Source organism: Phallusia mammillata, chromosome 2 (genome assembly GCF_965637545.1).
Source record: "Phallusia mammillata chromosome 2, kaPhaMamm4.hap1.1, whole genome shotgun sequence".
NCBI lineage: Eukaryota > Metazoa > Chordata > Ascidiacea > Phlebobranchia > Ascidiidae > Phallusia > Phallusia mammillata.
Genome location: NC_137253.1, coordinates 24,349,621 through 24,370,547, shown reverse-complemented (window position 1 = coordinate 24,370,547; position 20,927 = coordinate 24,349,621). Strand labels below are relative to the sequence as shown.

The window sequence follows — 20,927 nt, the reverse complement described above, 5'->3', positions numbered from 1 at the left end:
ATACAAAATAAAATTTAATTTTGTCTGCCGAACGGGGAAATAGGGCAAGTTGAAGCGGATGAGAGAAATGTTTTTCGTGTGCAGAAAACAAAAATGAGTCCAATTACAAATAAAGCAAACTGTTAGTTTCTTATCATTGGTCTTTAGAATTGATCAAAACTTTTATTTCCTTGACATTGAAGGCAGAAGAATAAGTTTGATCAATAAGGTCCAAACAAACTAACTAGACAGTAGACACTAGAAGCAGGTAAATTAAGCCAAACTCATCGGATCCAAGATAGTCATTTCTCAAAACATTTCACTCGTGACGGCCTGTCTGATTCATTCATATCATAAGAAATAATAAGACCGAACGTTTTAAAGACCAAGGGAGTGTTTTGGCTCAAAGCTTTGTGGTAAGATGACGTAACTTATTACTTGCTGTTAAATATGACGTGATGCTACGTACGATAGGGCACACGTTGTACAACTGTCCTGCTCGAAAATTAACAATTTTTTTTCGTGTAATGTTAGATTACCGTATTCCACGGTGTTACTTCTATGAAGCAGTGGGCCTTTTTCTGCCCTGATACCCCTAGAAATTGACATGCAAGGATGATACTTTTTTACGTATTCCGTGGTGTTTTATGTATACTTACTGATAAATATTTTAAATATTGCTGAAACCTTACTTTTTAACGAATGGGCCCAAAAGATCCTTCGCTTTAAACCCTGTTTTGGTGCACAAATTGCACGCCGACATTAAACTGGCGTAACCATTTCTTTTGTTTACCCCACCACAGATGTCAAGCATAACTTTAAGAGGTTAACCTATTTTTCACTTTCAAGAATGGCGCTAATCATTGTATTGTTGCACAGAGAATGAAACTCACGAAATCAACCTTTTCTTTACAAAGTCGTCAAACATGGTTTCTTTCGTGTGGGCCATCGTTTGGCAATTTTCGTCTTTTTTTGGACATTTTTGGTCTTTAAATATTAGACTAAGGCTACAAATTAATAGTTTTTTGATGTAATGAATTTAACTCACATCTTGTTGTGTAGGCTAACATGTATGTTTGAAACAAATCATTATCAATGGTTACAAATGTTGTAGAAAATATTGTCGGGCATCGGTAAGTTAAAGATCAAAAACACTATGCGGTGAGCAGATTCGTTAAGATATAAACTGTGGGCCTACTATAAGCGTTAAGCACGGTTTTCAGAAGTTAAAAAGGCACGCCGTCAATGGAACATGGTATGATGTGACGAAGAAATTAGCACACACACACAAGAATTCGTTTCTTGGGCGAACATCAACTCGCATTGGCATCAAGGGAAAATCGTCGCTATAAGTTCATGCACCCTTTTGCCTTAGTGTGTGCATACGTCGGCAAAAGCTTCACTCTTTATTTGCCAGCTGGATTAGAGGCTTGAGTGTAGGCATCGAACAGTTTTTGCCATTGTGGAAGAAGATAATCTGTGTAGGTCGCATATTCTTTCTCCCACAGCAACACGTCTTCTTGGGTAAAGTCACCTGGAAAATTCAAGTTTACTGTAACTGAAATATAATATAAATGTACAACTGGGATCGGCCCTGAAGCATTAATGGATACTAGTGACCAGTTTTTTTTAAGGTTTGGTTTGGGTGACCGCTAAGTAGTTTTAAGAGACCGCAAGTGTTTCATTTAAATACCAAAAAATAGTTTTTGGCAAATTTTGGGAGACCGCTGGAGAAATAAAAACGGTTCGGTCCGAAACGGTCCCCCAAAACACCTTAAAAAACACTGCTAGTGACCATAGCACACTTATATATAAATCATAGTACGCCAGGCCTATTGAGGGCGTTGTACCGAATCAGTCGGTCACCAGGCATTTACCATATGGCAAGACGTAGGCTAAAAAATCTAGCATGCGGTGAGACTCGAACCCATGACAGGAGTATTTAACGCTTTCAATAGGTCTGGCGTACTATGAGTGAAATAAAAAAAAACAATTTGAGGTTGGGTTTTTGCCTTGGTAACTTAATACGAAACAATAATTGACCAAGGTTATTTAACCAAAAACTTCTCAGTCGCTTCATTGCCTACCCTGGAGAGGTTGATCGCAAATAAGGAACAAACAGCCGTTGTAGTCAACGAAAGTGCGAGTCTGAACGCTGCAGGGTGGTTTATACGGTGCTGGACACTGGGAATGATCGGGAGAAATTCCAGGTAAAGCTGATCCGAAGCTTGCGAAATAGTCAGACGCCAACTGGAACCACTTGTTAACTGTGTCGTTTCTACAAAGAGGAGTATGTAATGAATCAAGTGTTGTGGGTAAAAAAATGCTGTTGAAAAATCAAAGGACAATATTGTGTTTATTACCTCCATTTGTTGTAGTTGTCCTGCCATTGTTTGGTCGCGTTGGTTTGTTGGTACTTTGTTCCAGAAGTGGGTGAAGGTGTTGTTTGACCTAATAAATTACCAGCATAGACATATTGTTAGACATTGCGTTCTTGGATCTAATTTTGTGACCAACTTACCGATTGTATTAAAGTTTTCAGCTTTTGTGTTACCCATAGACAGCCCACCTTTCTTCGGTATTACTGTTGCAACGTAGTTTTGATCTTAAAAGTAGAACGATGCGTAAAACCTTAGAGTTTAGTAATGTCTGCAATTAACTGTGAGTATTACTAACAACGACAGTACCTGACAAAATGTCATAGAAGCATTCATACGTATACGGAGAATGAGCAGGGACCTCTCCGAAATTCTGGGAAAATCCAGTATTTGACGAAACTGCTGTTTGGTCGATGGTAATAAGGTAGGAGTCAGCCGACTAAAAGTTAACAAATCGTGAATAACATGCAACGAGAACGCACAACAATTTCTTACCGAATCGTGCTTTACTTTCACGCAAACAGTACCATTGGCGATTGTCAACACTTCAACTTGCAGGTTAAGAGGAGCTTCTGTAGTCGCGGGAGCTGTGGGCACTGCAGTGGCAGTTACAGTTGTTTGTTGTAAAGTAACTGGCCCGCTTGACGCCGAAGCACTGTCAGTTGACTGTTGCACCGCGCTTGTTTCTGGTTCTGTTGCGCCTGATGTTGTCGCCGTATTACTTGTTTGAGCTGGCTGGGTTACAGTTGCCGTTTCCATTGTCGAGACCACTGACGTAGATGTGGTACTACCAGGAACAGCTGGAGCGTTTCCTGTAGTAGTTTCTGCCGAAGCTCCAGCATCTGATATTGGTGCATTTGCTTGAGTGGTGACTGGGGAAGCCATTGCATCCGAAACTGTACCAGACGCTGTTGCTGATTCTGGAGTGGTTTCGGATGCAGAACTAATCGCAACTGAACCAGATGTTGTGGTGACTTGAGACGGAGTGGAATCGGTAGAAACTGCACCAGATGTGTTTGGCGTTGTCGTCTCTGTTGTTTCTGTCAATGCAATGGTTCCATTTGTTGTGGTAACTGTTGCTTGACTGGTTTCTGTTGGGAGAACAACTGCAGATGTCAATGTAGAAGTTTGGGTTGAATCTGTACTTAAAATCACATCATGTGTTGTTAATATTTGCGCTTGACTTGTTTCGGATGTCTGAATCGGTACTTTTGTGGTTTCGGTTGGCACAGAACTTTCAGATGTTACTACTAGAGTTTGTGTTGTTTCGGTCGATGCAACGGCACTAGATGTCGCTACACTATCTGTTTGGGTACTTTCGGTTGATACAACGGTCCCTGCCATTTCCCCCATGGATGTTTGGTTAGTTTGTGTCCCGGTGCCGGTCATTTCTGAAACCGATGGCTGGTTGGTTGCTGACTGCGTTGATTCACTTGATGTAGTTTCCACCACTGATGCTGTAGAATTTTCTGTCGGGACTGGGGTTTCAAAAACAATAGCACCAGAAGTGGTCACACTGTGCGCTTGGGTGGTCTCAGTCGCTAATGCAGTGCCAGAACTGGTTTGTGTAACTGCCTGTGTGGCTTCTTGTGATGCAACAGTGCCATTCGTTTCAGCTAATAGTGGTTGGCCTGTTTCTGTCTGGACTGTTGCCGCACTCGTTTCTGTCACAGATGGTTGGTTGGTTGCCGCCTGCGTTGTTTCTGTTGATGCAACTGTACTGGTCGTTTCTGTTACAGATGGTTGGTTGGTTACCGCCTGAGTTATTTCTGTTGATACAACTGTACTGGTCGTTTCCGTTACAGATGGTTGGTTGGTTACCGCCTGTGTTGTTTCTGTTGATGCAACTGCACTGGTCGTGTCAGTTGCAGATGGTTGGTTGGTTATCGCTTGCGTTGTTTGTGTTGATGCAACTGCACTGGTCGTTTCAGTTACAGATGGTTGGTTGGTTACCGCCTGTGTTGTTTCTGTTGATGCAACTGCACTGGTCGTTTCCGTTACAGATGGTTGGTTGGTTACCGCCTGTGTTGTTTCTGTTGATGCAACTGCACTGGTCGTTTCCGTTACAGATGGTTGGTTGGTTGCCGCCTGCGTTGTTTCTGTGGATGCAACTGCACTGGTCGTTTCAGTTACAGATGGTTGGTTGGTTACCGCCTGCGTTGTTTCTGTGGATGCAACTGCACTGGTCGTTTCCGTTATAGATGGTTGGTTGGTTACCGCCTGCGTTGTTTCTGCTGATGTAGCAACACTGGCCGTTTCTGACACAGATGGTTGGTTGGTTGCCGCCTGTGTTGTTTCTGTTGATACAACTGCACTGGTCGTTTCAGTTACAGATGGTTGGTTGGTTGCCGCCTGCGTTGGTTCTATGGATGCAACTGCACTGGTCGTTTCAGTTACAGATGTTTGGTTGGTTACCGCCTGCGTTGTTTCTGTGGATGCAACTGCACTGGTCGTTTCCGTTATAGATGGTTGGTTGGTTACCGCCTGCGTTGTTTCTGCTGATGTAGCAACACTGGCCGTTTCTGACACAGATGGTTGGTTGGTTGCCGCCTGCGTTGTTTCTGTGGATGCAACTGTACTGGTCGTTTCTGACACAGATGGTTGGTTGGTTACCGCCTGTGTTGTTTCTGTTGATACAACTGCACTGGTCGTTTCAGTTACAGATGGTTGGTTGGTTGCCGCCTGCGTTGTTTCTGTGGATGCAACTGTACTGGTCGTTTCTGTCACAGATGGTTGGTTGGTTGCTGCCTGCGTTGTTTCTGATGGTACACCTGTACTGGTCGTTTCTGATGCAGATGGTTGGTTGTTTACCGCCTGCGTTGTTTCTGTTGATGCAACTGTACTGGTCGTTTCTGTCGCAGATGGTTGGTTGGTTGCCGCCTGCGTTGTTTCTGTTGACGCACCTGCAACGGTCGTTTCTGACACAGGTGGTTGGTTGTTTGCCGCCTGCGTTGTTTGTTCCGTACTTGATGTTGGTTGTGTTGTAAGTTCTCCGAATGTCGATGTTGTACTGTCATTTAAGTCACCAGATCTACCTACAGGATCTGCTGGTCTGCTGGTAGTGACCGTGCTTTCAGACAAGAAACCACTTTCGGTTGTGGAACTTTGGTTTAACGAGGCAACTGCAGCTTCAGTATTGGTAATTGATGAACTAGCGAAGGGTTGGTCAGATGTGGAGGTTGTGTTGGGAACGCTTGCGCCAGTAGCTGAATCTGCAGCAATAACACCGGCCACTGAACTGCTGGTTGTCGCTGTAGACGGTGCAGAGGTACCTAAAGTGGTCAATAAACTTAATACTGCTCAAGATAAAGTAATTTTCAAAATCCAATTTTTACCTTGAGAAGACGTTGTTGTAAAGCTGGTATTTTGAGAAGATCCAATAGCTGAACCCCTGCCTCCCCACGCAACAACGGTGTATGAAACCCCTGAAATAGGTGTTTAGTAAGTGCTGTCATGTGGTAAGTTTACGTGTATCATACAAGGGAAGTAGTTTTACGTCACGGGTGTATTTTTATGTTTATTTCAAGACTGTGTAAACTTGTGAATCAGGGATACTGACGTAAGCCTACGCCACAATATGTAAAAATAGTCTGGAAATTTTGAAACTACAACAAGATCTCACCTTCAGCAAGTTGGTTCACACACATTTCATAGTTAGTCCTCAGTTCTTTTTGGTTAAAGCTAAAATTAGCGAGTGGAGTGTCCAATTGGTCGGTGAGGTAAAAGTCTAAAAAGTACTTTTGGATGTCAGGACTTCCACTCAGTGAAATGCACCCGCGGGAGCTTGACACATTGATAACGGTAAGGCTAATAATGTCCAGCACATATTGAGCAACTGTTGTATCTAAAGCAGCGGTAGCATCTTGTGATTGTGTGGTTTTTGATTGAGTAGTTGTATCTGGTTTGACAACTGCATCCGCTGTAGTGGCAGCATCAGTTTGAGTGGTTGTTTCTCTTTGGGTGGTTTCTGGTTGTGTGGTTGCTTCTCGTTGCGTGATGGTTTCTGGCTGGGTAGTTGTTTGTGGTTGCGTGGTCGTGCTTTCTGGTTGCGTGGCAACAATGTCTGGCTGTGTGGTGGATTCTGGTTGTGTATAAGCATCTGATGGAGCAGTCGTGTCTGGTGACGTTGGTGTGTCTGAATTTGTAGTGGTTTCTTGGCTGATTGTCGCATCTGGTCCTGTGGTTCCCGTTGTTTTCTGTAGTGCAGCAGCATCACTGCTAACAACTGTCGGATCAACCTGAAAGGCACGATTTGTTTATTGTATGGAGGAGCAAACAGCTTTTGCTGGTTGGTTGCCAATGGAAAACTATATTTAAACTTTTTTTAAGTTACACGCAGAATGTGTGTACTGGCTCACCTGTGATGATGTAGAATTTAGTTGCTCCACCTTTATTTGGGGACACTCAGCTGCTGTAATACACCTGAACCACAAAAAAAGTTTTTATTTTTGTTTAAGGCTATATTTAGTTTAGAAGTTCAAGACTATGATGTAAATGATGACATTTCACCTCTAAATACATAAATTCAAAAGGCCATACGCGAGCCCACGCAAGTACTTGTATGTTCACAGATCACACCCTATCCTTAAATGGTGTGGATTTACTTGGAGGTAGAGCGAAGTAAATGCCACTAGACAAGTTTAACTGCTTGGTAGAAGTATATGGACGTATAACTTAAATATTAAACACAAGACCAGCTTGACTTACCTTCCTTCGTGTAAAACATATCGTTCCGGCGGACAAACACATCTCTCAACCATAATACGCACACAGGGTGGCTCAAGGTCGTCACATGTAGAATCACAATTTGAGGTGCTCAAAAATCGTTGATCGGGAATGTCGCAATCTATAAGGTCAGCACATTCAGTTACCAGCCAATATTAAAGGATGATGAATCACTTTTATATAGAGTGTTATGAACACCACTTTGTAAGCGCCTTGGAAAACAACGGCGCACGTATACGTGTTAAAATTCGCATACGTTCGTGGTCAATGACTGTTGCGTTAGGGCAGTGTTTCTCAACCTTTTTTAGACCTCGTGGCCCCCTAAAAGTAACCCTGTAGGACCTGTGACCCCCTTAAAAATGTAAATGGCAATCTCCTGTTGGAATTCGGTACTAATTTTGACTTTAAACAGGTCGAATAGAATAAACAAGAATCCGTAATCGTAAAAACCTCAATATAGAGAAATAGAATGTGAAATAATCGATTAAATTAGGGAATAAAGTTAAAAAGGAAATGGATTTTAGTGGGTGTTTCTGGTGAATCTACACCCGTGGGCCCCCGGAACACAGCTCGTGCCCCCCCTGAGGGGCCATAGGCCCTGGTTGAGAACCACTGCGTTAGGCCATGAGATATAAATTAGGGAAATTGATAAATGCTTTTTGAATACTAAGTAAACGCACTTACACATAAATTTGTAGCGAATAGAAAACCCTCGATAGACACTTGGCTGTGGGCCAGGTACGAGGCGAGCTGTGACGTCAGAGCCATACTGTAGCTGCAACTGTGGAGGCGAAGCTTGGCAAAAGGAAAACGTTCGTTCACTGCTTATGATCTCAAGGCGATCTTCGATACAAGTCCCACGGGGTCCAATTTTTCCCAACCTGATTGTTGAAATACAAAAATTTAAGAAATTGCTATGACACTTTTAATGTGGATTTGCTATAGCTGAATAGACCGTTTTGTTTGGTCTTTGAAAATGAACGCTAGCCTTTACAGGCAAGCAAATATTTCTAAATAAGCAAGAAAAAGCTAAACAAATTTACAGTGTAGGTATTTAAAGCTAGCAGATTACACAAAGCACAACTGACAGTGGAAAATATCGGATTAAATTAAATCCAATAAGGTTTGCCTTGTGGTCCGCTATGCGATGCGGAGCTTTGCTAATCAGAAAAAAATGTGATGTTAATGTCACCGGTTGGAATAGCGTTCTTTCGTCGCATTTACGTGGAAGTGGTTAATAAGTGCCTTCGAAAAACGTGTCCAGTAGAGTTTGGCAACGCAGCAAGTGCTGTGGCTATACATCAACTTTTATGAGGTGGCTGGCGACAAAGTGAACCCATTATCAGAGGTTGGACCAAGCGTCCTGGGAGTATATGAGTCCTTCAAGCCCTGAGGCGATGACTACACTTTGAGTTGTGTGGGATGTGTATCCACTTACAACAGCGCATGTAATGCCGATTCAAATTGATAACACTGTGAAATTTGACGGGCTGTTTTATTACATTGTAAATGAACTTACTCCATATCGTCGATGTACAGCTCAATATACTGCGCCGTGTCATTGCGAATGATTGAATAGTCGCACCCATCAGTGATTGCATATGTGTCCGGATAGTTGGGGGAGGTAAAAAAGCCGGATTGCATGCGGAAGACTCCACCGCATTTTACTGGCGGCTCAGGGGTAAGAAACTCTGTTTATGACAAAAATCACATATCGATTTACGTGAGAAAGTTGACATTTAACTGTAAAGATGCGCCGAAGAGGCTAAACGGGCAAAAATAATAGTCATATTTGTAATGAAGTATATATTGTCAACAAACATCGTTCTGGGAATATTGTGCCACAACAACATTCGTGCACGTTTGCAGAAATACTTATTACTTTTAGTGTTTTTAATGGCGATGGGTTTAAATAGTGGAAATACAATATAAAACACAAACGGGGTGGTTGACCAAACTTCGTTACCTGAGCAGTCAAGCTGACCACCGGGTGGTGTTAAAGAGCCCGATATCTCATCTCCCGATTCGGGAAATACACACCGACATTCGCCATTGCTTTCGCATTGACGGGGAACGAACATGCCATCGTCGGCACATGCAGGAAATTCAGCGCCCTTGGCAAGTTCAGGGTTCTCAAACTTGAACTTGCCAACATTCACGTACAGTTGCTGGCATATGGTTAGCGCTGTTAGTTACAAAAGAATTGATTATGCTGCGAATCAATACAACATGCAATATTTGAATAAATGCCGTGAGCAGGCAATGTCATGCACAATTTTCTTAACACTGGTATTAAAAAAATTTATAGCCAAATGTAAGCCTTGTTTGCACATTGGTCTAATATGATTAAGCTTTAAGTAATAGAAAAGCCTTTTTTGCAAAAATTTCACACAAACTGCCCAAGCACAAGTAAAAAATCAAATACATTTGAGTTATAGTCATGCATGTATGAGTGGCATTTGGGACATTCAACATTACAACTGATCAGTGTAACAATCTAATTTAAGCCAGCCAACACATTTCTGTGAAGGATTAGTAAATCGTTTGGTTTAGGCATTAACTTTGACATACCTGAGCAGTTAAACCCAAGCCCTGGCGGTGTTTGAGTGCCTGGGATGGGATCCCCACTTGCAGGAACAACACACCAACAGACATTGGTGAATCCGATGCATTGGCGAGGAGCATACAAACCATCATCAGTGCAAATTGGTAAATCAGGCCCATCTTGAAGGCGTGGGTTGTTGTGGATAAACTGACTGGTTTCGAGATATGCATTTTGGCATTTGGTAAGTGCTAAAGAATAAAAACAAGATGTTTAGTTAAGTTTTAGTCATTTGCAATAGCAACATTGTTCGAAGGAACTGCTAAAAAAGTAAATTAAATAAAGACAGACTCAGTGATCAATAGCCTTAGGCTTTTGTCTTACTGGAAAATCATAATAAACTTAAGATTCAAGGATGTTTTTGTAAAAATGACAAGAATTTTTTTTGAGCAAATATTTTTATTAAGTTATCACATTTTTGTTTAGTTTCATGTACTTTTAAAAACATTAATATCTTACACATTTATTGAAACAAATTTTATCCAATGTTCAGTTTGACAAAAACACTTGTCACACATCACTACTTACTTGAGCAGTTCAAGTTAAAACCACTTTCCCCATCCAGCAAAGTTCCCGGTAGTGTGTCCCCTGTTTCAGGCACAACACAGCGACAAGCACCAGTAAACCCATCACATTGTTTTGGCAGGTATTCACCCTTGGAATTGCACTCAGGATAACTTGGACCATCCATTAGGTCTGGATTTTCACTGAGGAATGTTCCTATGTCTTCAAACTGCTGTTGGCATGCTGTCAGCTCTAAAATTAAACCATGAGTTGTTCATATAAACGTATAAAAAAGAGGGGATTGACAAAACAAAAAGAGCTTTGAAATAAAAAAATGACCAAGTTAGGCCAAATACATTGAAAGAAACCTGGATCTAAAATCAAAAGAGCAGATTTTAAACAGTTGCAATATTAACTAGAAATACCATCAAATAAAATACCTGAACAGTTGACATTCAATCCATCCTGTTTGGTTGTTCCTGGAATAGCAGTGCCACTTTGCTGTAGAACACACCAACATGCACCTGTTAACCCGTTGCACTGTTTTGACACAAAATTTCCATCTGCTGAACATTTTGGAAATGTTGGCCCATCTTGTATGGTGGGGTTTGAAGCAATAAATTGACCGGTCTTTTTATATTGCTCTTGGCATTTGGTCAGATCTGAAAAAAACAAAACAATAATTTTAGTTACCAAAAATGTTGTATAAATAATGGAATAGTTTTCTGTTTTTGTTTGTTTGTTTGAACCACAAAATAGATTAAATATAAGTAGGAGTGTGGAAAGTGTGCCCCTTTTGATAAAATGCAAACATTCAGCAAGTTTTAATATATAAGCTATTGCTGCCAGGCATAATATCAAGTTTATAGAGCTCTTCTGGCAAACGTATTTTTATTTCGACGTCCTATACAGGTTGCCTTCATCAGGGTAAATGGCACTGAATGCGACTAGTACAGTGCATGATAAACAATGGAAAAAGAGAATGAAACACAAGCACTTCAGCAAGTTTTAAGTTTCCAAAAATGTTGTACATTGGAACAGTGGATAACACAACACAAATAAATAAATAAAAGTTGAAGAACATACCAGAGCAGTTAAGAGCTTGTCCATCAAAAGACTCAGTGATTGGAATTGTGTCGCCTGTCTCTGGAATGACGCACCAGCATGCACCAGTCATTGCATTACATTGTTTTGGTGCAAAAAGACCATTTGGTGTACAATCAGGAAAATTTGGTCCATCCGCAATTTCTGGATTTTCGAACATGAACTTTGCTGTTTTTTCAAACTCCTTTTGACATTCGGACAAATCTTAAAAATAAACTTTTCTTTAGTTAAGTGAAACAACAACATAATTAAAAAACGTACTTGAGCAATCTATTTGTGACCCACTGTCCTGTGAAAATTCTGTTGCTGGAATGATAGTACCAGTTTCTTTGACAACACACCAGCACATATTTGTCATTGTGTTGCATTGTTGTGGCATATACAATCCATTGTTATCACACAAGGGAAGTGTGTCCAAAAGGCTTGGATTTGAATTCAACATCATCATGGTATTTTGAAACTTTTCATTGCATCCCATAAATGCTAAAGTCCCAAAAATCAGTTGTTGAGATTAAAAACGCGATTTTATTACTAAATCATACCAAGTATATTCTCAAGAAAATCTGTAACAAATTATTTTTCCAAGACAAAAGGCAATTTTAAGAAATTGGCATTTACAAAAGGTTTGGTAAAAAAATACTCCCGCTCCTTTTTTGAACATTTTGTTAATTTAATTACAACAAGCTAATTGGAAACATAACTAGTTAAAAGCACCTTGTAAAAAGCACTATTAATTTTTTGCAAACAATTGCTATAAAGTCTGATCAACCTATTGCACCATGAAAATTTTATAGTATGTATTTTTAATTCTTCAGTGATTTTTAATTGGTACCTGAAGTAATTGCTTGTTCAGTGCTGGTTTCAAAAGAAAATGTAGGTGATGTGGTAGAAGTTTGTTGTTTCGGGGTTGTTGGCACTGTTGTGCTGGTAGTTGTTTGTGAAGATGTTGTTGTTTCCATCGGAATCGGTGGACCTGCCCCTAAGTTGAAACAAACAGGTCGTTTTCATGAATAGTAAAACACAATGGTCTACAGGCAATGATTTTTTTTATTGGGTTCAGCAGTGTTCTTTGTATTATATTTAGGATTAATTTACCAAGCAATTGACAGTTAAGCTCATCTGAGCCATCCAAACATTCCAGTGTTCCATTGCAGCGTGCCGTAAATGGTACACATTTGTCCCCGCAGGCAAACTGCCCCAAATCACATGCTAAAATAAAAAGATAACTTTATTGACTGACTGTGACAAACCATTTTTTTCACTTTACAACAAACCTGCAAAGTTATTACAAGTTTCCTCTGATTCATCAGACCCGTCCTCACAATCCGGAAGAGTATCACATATGTAAAAAAGTGAAATGCATTCGCCACTACCACAAGTGAAGTTACCTGGTCCACATGACTCTGAAATTTGTATGTATGTATGCTACATGTGGTATCAGACTATTCTCAATGATAATACATAATATATTCATTTAAAAACATTTGAGGGGCATCTAAAATCTTAAAAAGGTGCAAACCATTCATTTGATTTTAAGTGGCCTTAAAAAACTTTTGACACTTTTAATTTAATTGCAAATGGTTTATATGATAAGCAAGATAAAGCTGCCCAAAACAAACACCCGAATCAATGTTAATGGTTTGTGGCAATAAAAATCAAAAAAATAAAAACTTTTTTGTAATAAAGATCTCTTGGTATAGTTTATAGTAATACTTTTTTTTTTAGCAGCCTTTTGAAAAAACTTTATTTAATAGAAAAAAAAACATATTTTGTTGCCATATTGACAGTAAAAACCTGTACCATCAACAACTGCATCTGTTTCTGGAGTGGAACTTGAAGTTTCTAATGTGGTGGGTGTGGAAGTAGTTACAGGTTCTGCCACAGTAGAAATAGTAGTGGTTGTGTGGGAGGTAGTTGTAACTTGTAAGGTTGTATCAAGGGTAGTACTTTCTATAGTGGAAGTTGGTGGAGCTGTGGTGGTCCCTGCCAAAAACGTAGAAATTGTAAAAATAAAAACTATAGTGTTAAACCTAATCTTAAGGGCCGAATCATTTTATTTATGTTTTGACACTTGTTTGAAAGAATATTTTTAAAAACCATGATTTTTCTGTTATTGACTTAAGAAGTAAATAGCAGAAAAACAGACCTACTGCCAAAGTTAACATATCTACATATAAGTTGCCTATTAGCTGTTATAGTTTAAGTATCCAAAATTATTAATCAAACATACCTGAGCAGTCCACTTGGCTTCCTTGTCCAGGCTCACTTCCAGATTGTGGCACAATGTCTCCTGTTTTAGGATCAACACACCAGCAAATGTCTGTTTCCTTTTCACACTGTTTAGCAACAAAGTAGCCTTCTGCATCACATTCTGGCAACTCAAGTCCATGGGGTATACTGGCAGGAATTGTGTTAATGATTTGTGACAAGCGATGCCAATCAGTTTGACATTTGGTTAGGACTGCAATACAAAATGTTAGCATTAGCAAAAATAGCCTAAAATTGTAAAACTAGAAAACAAATTTAAGTGCACTTTAATAGACTAGAAGTCGCAAAACTCACCTAAGCAATCAATATTAACATCTTGTTTTTCAGTGCCTGGAATAACTGCACCAGTTTCTTCCACAACACATTGACACAGGTTTGTAAATCCATTACACTGTTTTCTAGCGAACAAACCATTTTCTGAGCAATTGGGGTAAGTTAGGGTGTTTGCTGCACCAGGATTCAAAGCAAGTTGTTGACCAGTTTGCAGATACTTTTCCTGACACTTTGTAAGACCTACAAGTACAAAAATTACAACGTAAGGTTTGTAAAAGGTGACAAACCATTTTTCATGATAAACAATTAGGACAAGCACTTACTTGAACAGTCGAGCAATTGGCGACTGCTTTTTTCTGTTTGCGGTATTGTTGCTCCAGTTTCAGGAATGACACACCAGCATACCCCAGTTAGCCCATTGCACTGGGTGGGGGCATATAGTCCTGACACAGTGCAATCAGGATAAGTTGGACCATCAGCAATGTTAGGATTGGTAAAAATAAAGACAGCAGTGTTTTTAAATTGGAGCTGGCATTGGGTGAGATCTGCAGAAACACCACATTTTGATAGACCAGATATATTTTTTATGACGCAAGGTGGGTGTTTACTCACTGGCACAGTCAATTGGTTCTGCACTGCCTTGTACAAATCTAGTCCCTGGTATCTCCAGGCCTGTTTCTTCTACCACACAGTGACACTCATTTGTATCTGTGTAGCACTGCTGTGACCTGTACAAGCCATCATTAGTGCACTCCGGAAGCCTGTTAAACATGCTTGGGTCAGAAGAAACAGATTCCAAGGCAGTTTGCAGATCCTGTATACACTTGGGTGTAGAGCTGGAACCTATAAAAATGATTTACAATGGGATGGTGTTAATACCATTCAATGGCAAACACCATTGTCTTACCTAAACTGACAGGTGCAGCCTCAGTGGTGGTTTCTGTCGTTGTTGTTGCTTCTCGTGTAGTGGTGAGTATTGTTGTTGTGGCTACAGTAGAAGTTGTTGTAGCAAGCGTAGTAGCAGTAGATATGATTGTTTCTGTGAAACATGCCATTGTTATCAAGGTTTATGATCAGATTTTTTTAACTTATCTGCACAATCACAAAATCATATTAAAAAAAAATGCAAACTATCATTAAGAGTAAAAGTTTATTTAGGCAGCTTATTTTTCTGCTAAAAGTTTCAAAATCTCAGAAACTGTCAATATCATTTTTGGTAAAACATGTGCATCAATGGTTGTGTAGTCTTAAAATATATGGTGTAAATCCATTGCTTCATACCAGTAGTAGGCTGCACTGTAGTTGTGGAAGGAGGTTCCGTTGGCAAAGGCAAAGTGGAAAACAAAAACACTTCTGATGGCACTTGTTCAGTTCCTCTCACACTGAAGACTTGAACAGAGTACTGTGTTTCTGTAAAATACGCAATAATGTTATGTTCTTGGTATTTGTTTTACTTTCTACATTAATCATAAAATTGGAAGGTTTTGACCATTAAAAAATACCTGGAAGAAGATTGCTGAGTTTAATAATAACACTCCCAGAAACATTTGGTTTGTTATTGGGATAGTTGATTTCCTTTAGAAGTGAAGAGCTAGAAACCAGGTTAATGATGATTCGAAATGAACTAGCAGTGGCAACCACTGGGAAAGTCACATTTGCACTGTTTATCGTTAGTGCATCCACAGAAATCCCTGTTACAGCTTCTAGGGCAGGACAATCCAAAAGAGCAATGCACCTAGGAGAAAAATATTTAACATTGAAGAGAGCAATTTTATTGGTGCCATTTAAATCTAAGTATTGTACCTTTCTTGATAATAAATTGGAAGAGCTTCAGGACAGGCACACCGGGGTATACATTGTTTGGTGCAAGCTGGAGGTATGTCTCCATCCCGGCAGGTGTGGTTGCATTCGCTGGCACATGAGTTGAAAACCAAATTTGCTGGACATTGTGGTTCAGGTGGTGTAGTTGGAGTTTCTTGAGAATTGGAAATAAGTGTTACAGTCTTTTATCAGAAGAAGTAGTTTGGGTATTGTTGTACCTGTGGTGGCTTGAGTTGACTGTGTTTGTGTTGTTGTTGGAACCATAGTTGACAATTGTGGGGGAGCTGTTGCGGGGCAGTCCTGATATGTGATGCACCTAAGGGTAAAAATAAAATTGTAAATTTACAAAGTGTATAATGAAACATTAATAAATATAATGAAACTTCAGTACTAACCTGCCCTCATGAAGGATTGGAAAGTCAATAGGACAAGAACACCCCGGTACACAATTGAATGTGCACAATGGGGCAATCTCACCATCAGCACATGTGTGAGCACAAGCTGAACCACATGGCATGTATACAAGGTTCGCTTCACAGTTTTGAGATATGGTTGTGGAAATCTGGGTAGAAGAGGTGGCTTCTGTCGTGGTTGATCCTGCAGTTGCTTCCAAAAAATGTAAAATTTGAATCAGCATCACATAATAATATTGACTGATTCTGATACTTAGAAAATATTTTCCATTTTCAGGTTTTTATTTTGGGATGAGCATTTGCTGAAACGTTTAAAAAATAAAGCATTTCGCTTTTGCTGTCTGTTTTGGACGTTATTTTCACCATTAAGTTTTTATTGTTATATATATAGTGATCTTCAATGACCATGATGTCTAAAGGTCAAATGTTGTTCAGTATAGTCACTTTCAGTATTACAATACTGTGTGCTTACTTTTTACCCAAAAAACAAAAGTTATGAAAAAAGCAACCCAAGCAGGTGCTGTTCCTGCTAAAACTAACTTTGACAATCAAGTTCGTCCTCTCCCTCATCACAGTCTGGCAATCCATCACAAACTTGGTTTTGAGGTTTGCATGTTCCATCATAACAGATAAAACTGCAATCTGCAAAAATAAGTTTGTGTGTGTTTTTTCTGCATGAAACTGAAATTTAATAGATTGGTTGATGTCAAACCTTCATATACATATAAGTCGGTAGCATTTTTTTCTTCACAGTTTTCAGCAAGCAGCATGATGTCATCAACTGCAACATCAGATTTGTAACCCCTTCCACGTACAGCTTCAATTCCAATCTTTATCAAATAAAATGCAAAAGTAAAGGTTTGGTTTTTGACCAGTCACATAAAATGTCATTATGTACAAATCACATACTTGTCAAGTAAATCAAGTATTAGGCAAATTATTAACTTAATTGCCCTAAAATTTGCCAAGGGACAAAAATATTTTAATATTTTCAAAACTTTTTTTAGCATCCAAACCTGGATAGGCAGTTCACTGATAGGAAGTGGAACTCTGGCATTTTGCCAACCAGGATCCAAGTTTTCAAGAATTTGTAAATATGAACCATCACCATTTTGAAAAACTCGGAGTACATTAATTGATCCACGGTGTTCACCAGAGTTGTGGTACCACATGTCAAGACAGTATGCTGGTTGTTCTGCAATAGATGACAGCATTAAGAAGACTTTGACTTACTGTGGAATATTTGAGAAATAAATTAAACATACCATTTAGTATTAAAGTTGGAGAATACATAACAGCTGTTGCACCACGCTGCTTTCCACTGGCCTCAAGATATGCATATTTTCCTGCTATAGTTTTTAGACACAAGATGTTAAATACAAGCACGTGCAACAGTCACTCATATAACACCAACCATCAGTTCCAGTGGTGTGGTCCGCAGTTGGACCAGTGGATCTTGAAGGAGTTGGACCACGTCCAAAGGACCAGTCAGTTCCATCAGCAGTACCTTGTGTCCATCCTTTAAATAATAATATTTTGGTAATATAAAATTGAGCTTTTTATCCGATGCAACCAGTAGAAAAGCAAGCACCTACCTGGACATAATCCTAATGGTCCATCAAAATCACAGTTAAAAACAGGATTGCGATTTAGTGGATTAAGAACATACCAATTGATAACAAATCCACCATGTTCTGTATTTTGGTCACTCTGAAACTGAACACTGCGAAACATGTTTTGCAGTTAGAAACAAAAAAAGATAATGAATAATATTGTGAATCCTGAGGTTGAATGCTAAAAATGTTTTGTCTATTAAAAGCAAACTGAGAATGTGGTATAATATGAGATATTTTTTTATTTGCTTACCTGGAGGTCCCAACTACACTTTATATTAAAGAAAGCACTATATTTTAGTTTTACCTGGATTTACAGATAGTTCATGATATCATTAAACTGAAACAAACCATACACATTGTTGTTAAAAAATAGTTATCTAATGTGTCTTGTTATTTCATAGGATTTTGTTTAGCGGAAACAAAATATACAAAAAAGTTAACAAGGTAATACAAAGATGAAACATGACTGAGATAAATGCTTTATGCAAACTCACATTAACTTGTTCCCGGTTGTTGCTGTGGGGTAAATTGTGCTGTTCCCACAGTATGTATCCGGTGTGTCAGTTAGATTGCCAGTGCGATAAATTAAAATCTTGTCAAAGCATTGCAATGCCTCTCCTTCAGCAAAAGATCCTTCTGGCTCGAGGTCAAGATATGTTGAAGAAAACTTGAAAAAAATAAAATATCTAAAACTAGGACTTGAAAAACTACTGCTGGGTCACTTACAACAACAACATTATCGGTTGGGGCTGTGATTGTGTATTGACAATCGGCCAACGGGGGATAATTGGAATCAGGAAATCCAGGACTTGCTATGTCACCTCCATTTCTGCCAATAATTTCTCCTCCACATGTTCCCTGGACATTTGCTAAAAGCAAATAAACGTTTGTATTTTCAACTGACTCTCTTCAAACAAACAGCGATAAAGAGGCCTAAGAATAAACTTACAGCTATTAATTAGTTTTCCTATTTTTCCCCATTGTTTACAACTTTTCAGATATATTTTGGGTCAAACAACAAACATCACATTCATACTCAACAAGTGGATTGAATCAAAGCGCAAAATCACAAAATAAATTGCGAGCGTTTGCATTTTGCAAACAAAACCAACTTAAACAGGGAATTTCCCCGCAATAAAAACATTGTGGCTATTCAACATAGAAAAGAACATAATTTAAAAAAAAATATCACTGAAAAATAATCTTATAGCTTTAAAGAACTTGAAAACACTATGCAAAATTGACTGTCAATTGTGCTTGTCAATGTTTGTTGATTCGCTGTGATACATTTTGAAATAGGCTAGTTTGGGGCCCGAAAAGTCTAAAGGAATCAAATTGGTTAAACGAGTTGTTATAGCTTGACGGTTTGACTCTTAGTATTTTCAATTGTCAAAAAAGGGACACGATCATCATTGGTCTACTGCTCTAAGCTTTAACTTGTCTTCCCGTCGTAAAGGAGATTTTTTTCGATTAAATATTTTCTACGTTTTGTAGCGTGTGGTAAATATTTTTTATTGACATGAATGAGCATGATTTAAACAAGATTTTTTTTCGATGGTTTATCTGCAGTTTAGCAAAGTAATTAGGCTAACTAAATGCTAACATACATAGGCTATGTATACAAATGTGGTCTTTACACAAATGTTACAGGATTGTGTGCAGCCGATTTGTTTAGACTAACAGATAATCATCATCACTAGTGTGTGTCGAACGTTGTCGGTTGTTGCACTATTTAATAAATTGTTTCAATTTTAAGAGAGAACCATATCGCTTACGTTTCGCTGCTGTGGAACTTGAAACGATGAAAGCGCCAATCAGCAGAGAAATCGACCATCTCCCAATTACCGTCATCATCTGTGGAAGACAGTACATTCACCGATTGTGTGATCTCAGAGTACGTTTGTCGGATAAAGTGACTGTAATTTGCCCCCAATTATCTGATTCTCACTCTTCATGGCGGAAAAGGGCAATTATACCGATCCAACTTCTCACCCGACAGTGATGAAATTATATGGATAGTGTATAGCGAAATGAACCAACCCATTTGATTGATGTGGTATTACCAACACCTTAATCACCCGAAGGATAACAAAGTTTGTGTATTTCCCCGACGTCAAATTGTGTTTCCGTCAAAATTGTGTTTTCATTCAAGGTGATTGCGAAGTCTTTATTCGCTATGCATACAAACTTACCAAACTTGTGTTTAGACTTGTTGCAGTTAATGTCCTACGCCATCATATAAAATTGCGCTAAACGCCCCAGGCCAAGTAGGTTACGTATTTATAGTATTAAACCGGCCAAACACGTCACGTGGGCTTCGGGTGTGTCATTCAATTACCCTCAAACGTAAACATGTTGTATTTTCTTACATCAGCTATAAAAATTCACGTTTTGACAAGAAAAGTTTAAACCTACCGTCCACGACGACATCTGAATCGAATACGAGATATTTCCTTTAATTCTTAATTGTTTACTTTACTGCATCAACAATTGTAGTTTAGTCGTCTCCCTTGCTATTCACGACGGTTCGAAGATCAATATTTCATCACTAAACTCCAAGAGACTACAAAAATTCTTAAAATATATGGCTGCGAAAGTCCAAGAAAATGTGTCAAACTGACGTTTTCTTCTCAACGATCACTTTCTTTTTTGACAGTTCGAAGATAAATGAACATATAAGTGAAAGCAAATTTCCACTTTACTCCGCGTTATCTGAACATAACTTACACTTTTTTGCTATACGTCTGTATTAACTGTCTGCTAAACTTGTTCACTATATCTTCTGCCTATACCTTCCAACCGTTCCAATTACATATTGTCGAGAGACCTTGCGCGAACGACGTCAAATTCGCCGAAGGCAACCTATGATCACTTTGGTGTTCCTGCTTCAATTATCGGCAAAACGAGACTAGCGATGAACACAATGTGAGTCAATTTACAAGACTGACGTTTTGTGAACCAGAGCTCATAACAGTGGGAGAATATTTCTGATTTCGACATTTTTATTGCTTTTTTCCACTTAGACGCCCAATTGTACTTCAAAAGATTCACGCCACTGGTCATGATCAAAACGAAGACCTTTATATTAACATCTTTTGAGTGGGCTGTCCACATCAGCATTCTTGCATTTTTAAAAACATTTAGTTTATTTACACACCATTCTTTCTCAGCAATGGAAATGCCACATAACGTTTTTCACCATGCGGTCTTGCATTGGGGTTCACTAAACGCAGAAAATGCTCGA

General features: G+C 39.1%; 1 protein-coding gene across 1 annotated transcript; it reads right to left on the bottom strand.

Moving 5' to 3' along the window:
- Window positions 1–828: 828 nt before the first annotated feature.
- LOC145213191 (uncharacterized) lies at window positions 829–20,292 on the bottom strand. The gene is made up of 42 exons (XM_080081422.1): window positions 20,099–20,292; window positions 19,459–19,537; window positions 18,410–18,552; window positions 18,178–18,350; window positions 17,663–17,790; window positions 17,482–17,586; window positions 17,333–17,416; window positions 17,084–17,262; window positions 16,780–16,897; window positions 16,608–16,709; window positions 16,050–16,260; window positions 15,873–15,970; window positions 15,637–15,808; window positions 15,336–15,568; window positions 15,115–15,243; window positions 14,741–14,872; window positions 14,446–14,676; window positions 14,157–14,378; window positions 13,855–14,073; window positions 13,523–13,753; window positions 13,093–13,275; window positions 12,567–12,695; window positions 12,388–12,501; window positions 12,125–12,271; window positions 11,554–11,775; window positions 11,275–11,496; window positions 10,629–10,850; window positions 10,213–10,440; window positions 9,654–9,875; window positions 9,049–9,267; window positions 8,602–8,773; window positions 7,767–7,963; window positions 7,065–7,203; window positions 6,716–6,779; window positions 5,980–6,595; window positions 5,693–5,782; window positions 2,853–5,629; window positions 2,667–2,796; window positions 2,501–2,584; window positions 2,343–2,430; window positions 2,067–2,257; window positions 829–1,513 (listed from the first exon to the last, which is right to left on the bottom strand). Exons 1-42 carry the CDS (start codon window positions 20,111–20,113, stop codon window positions 1,386–1,388), a joined length of 9,588 nt encoding a protein of 3,195 aa, XP_079937548.1. The 5' UTR covers window positions 20,114–20,292; the 3' UTR covers window positions 829–1,385.
- Between the last annotated feature and the right edge of the window lie 635 nt (window positions 20,293–20,927).

Coding starts and splice junctions, on each gene's coding strand:
- LOC145213191 (XM_080081422.1), bottom strand. Junction 17,587..17,662: donor ACCATTAGGATTATGTCCAG/GTAGGTGCTTGC, acceptor TATTATTTAAAG/GATGGACACAAGGTACTGCT. Junction 10,441..10,628: donor ATTGAATGTCAACTGTTCAG/GTATTTTATTTG, acceptor GTTTAATTTTAG/AGCTGACAGCATGCCAACAG.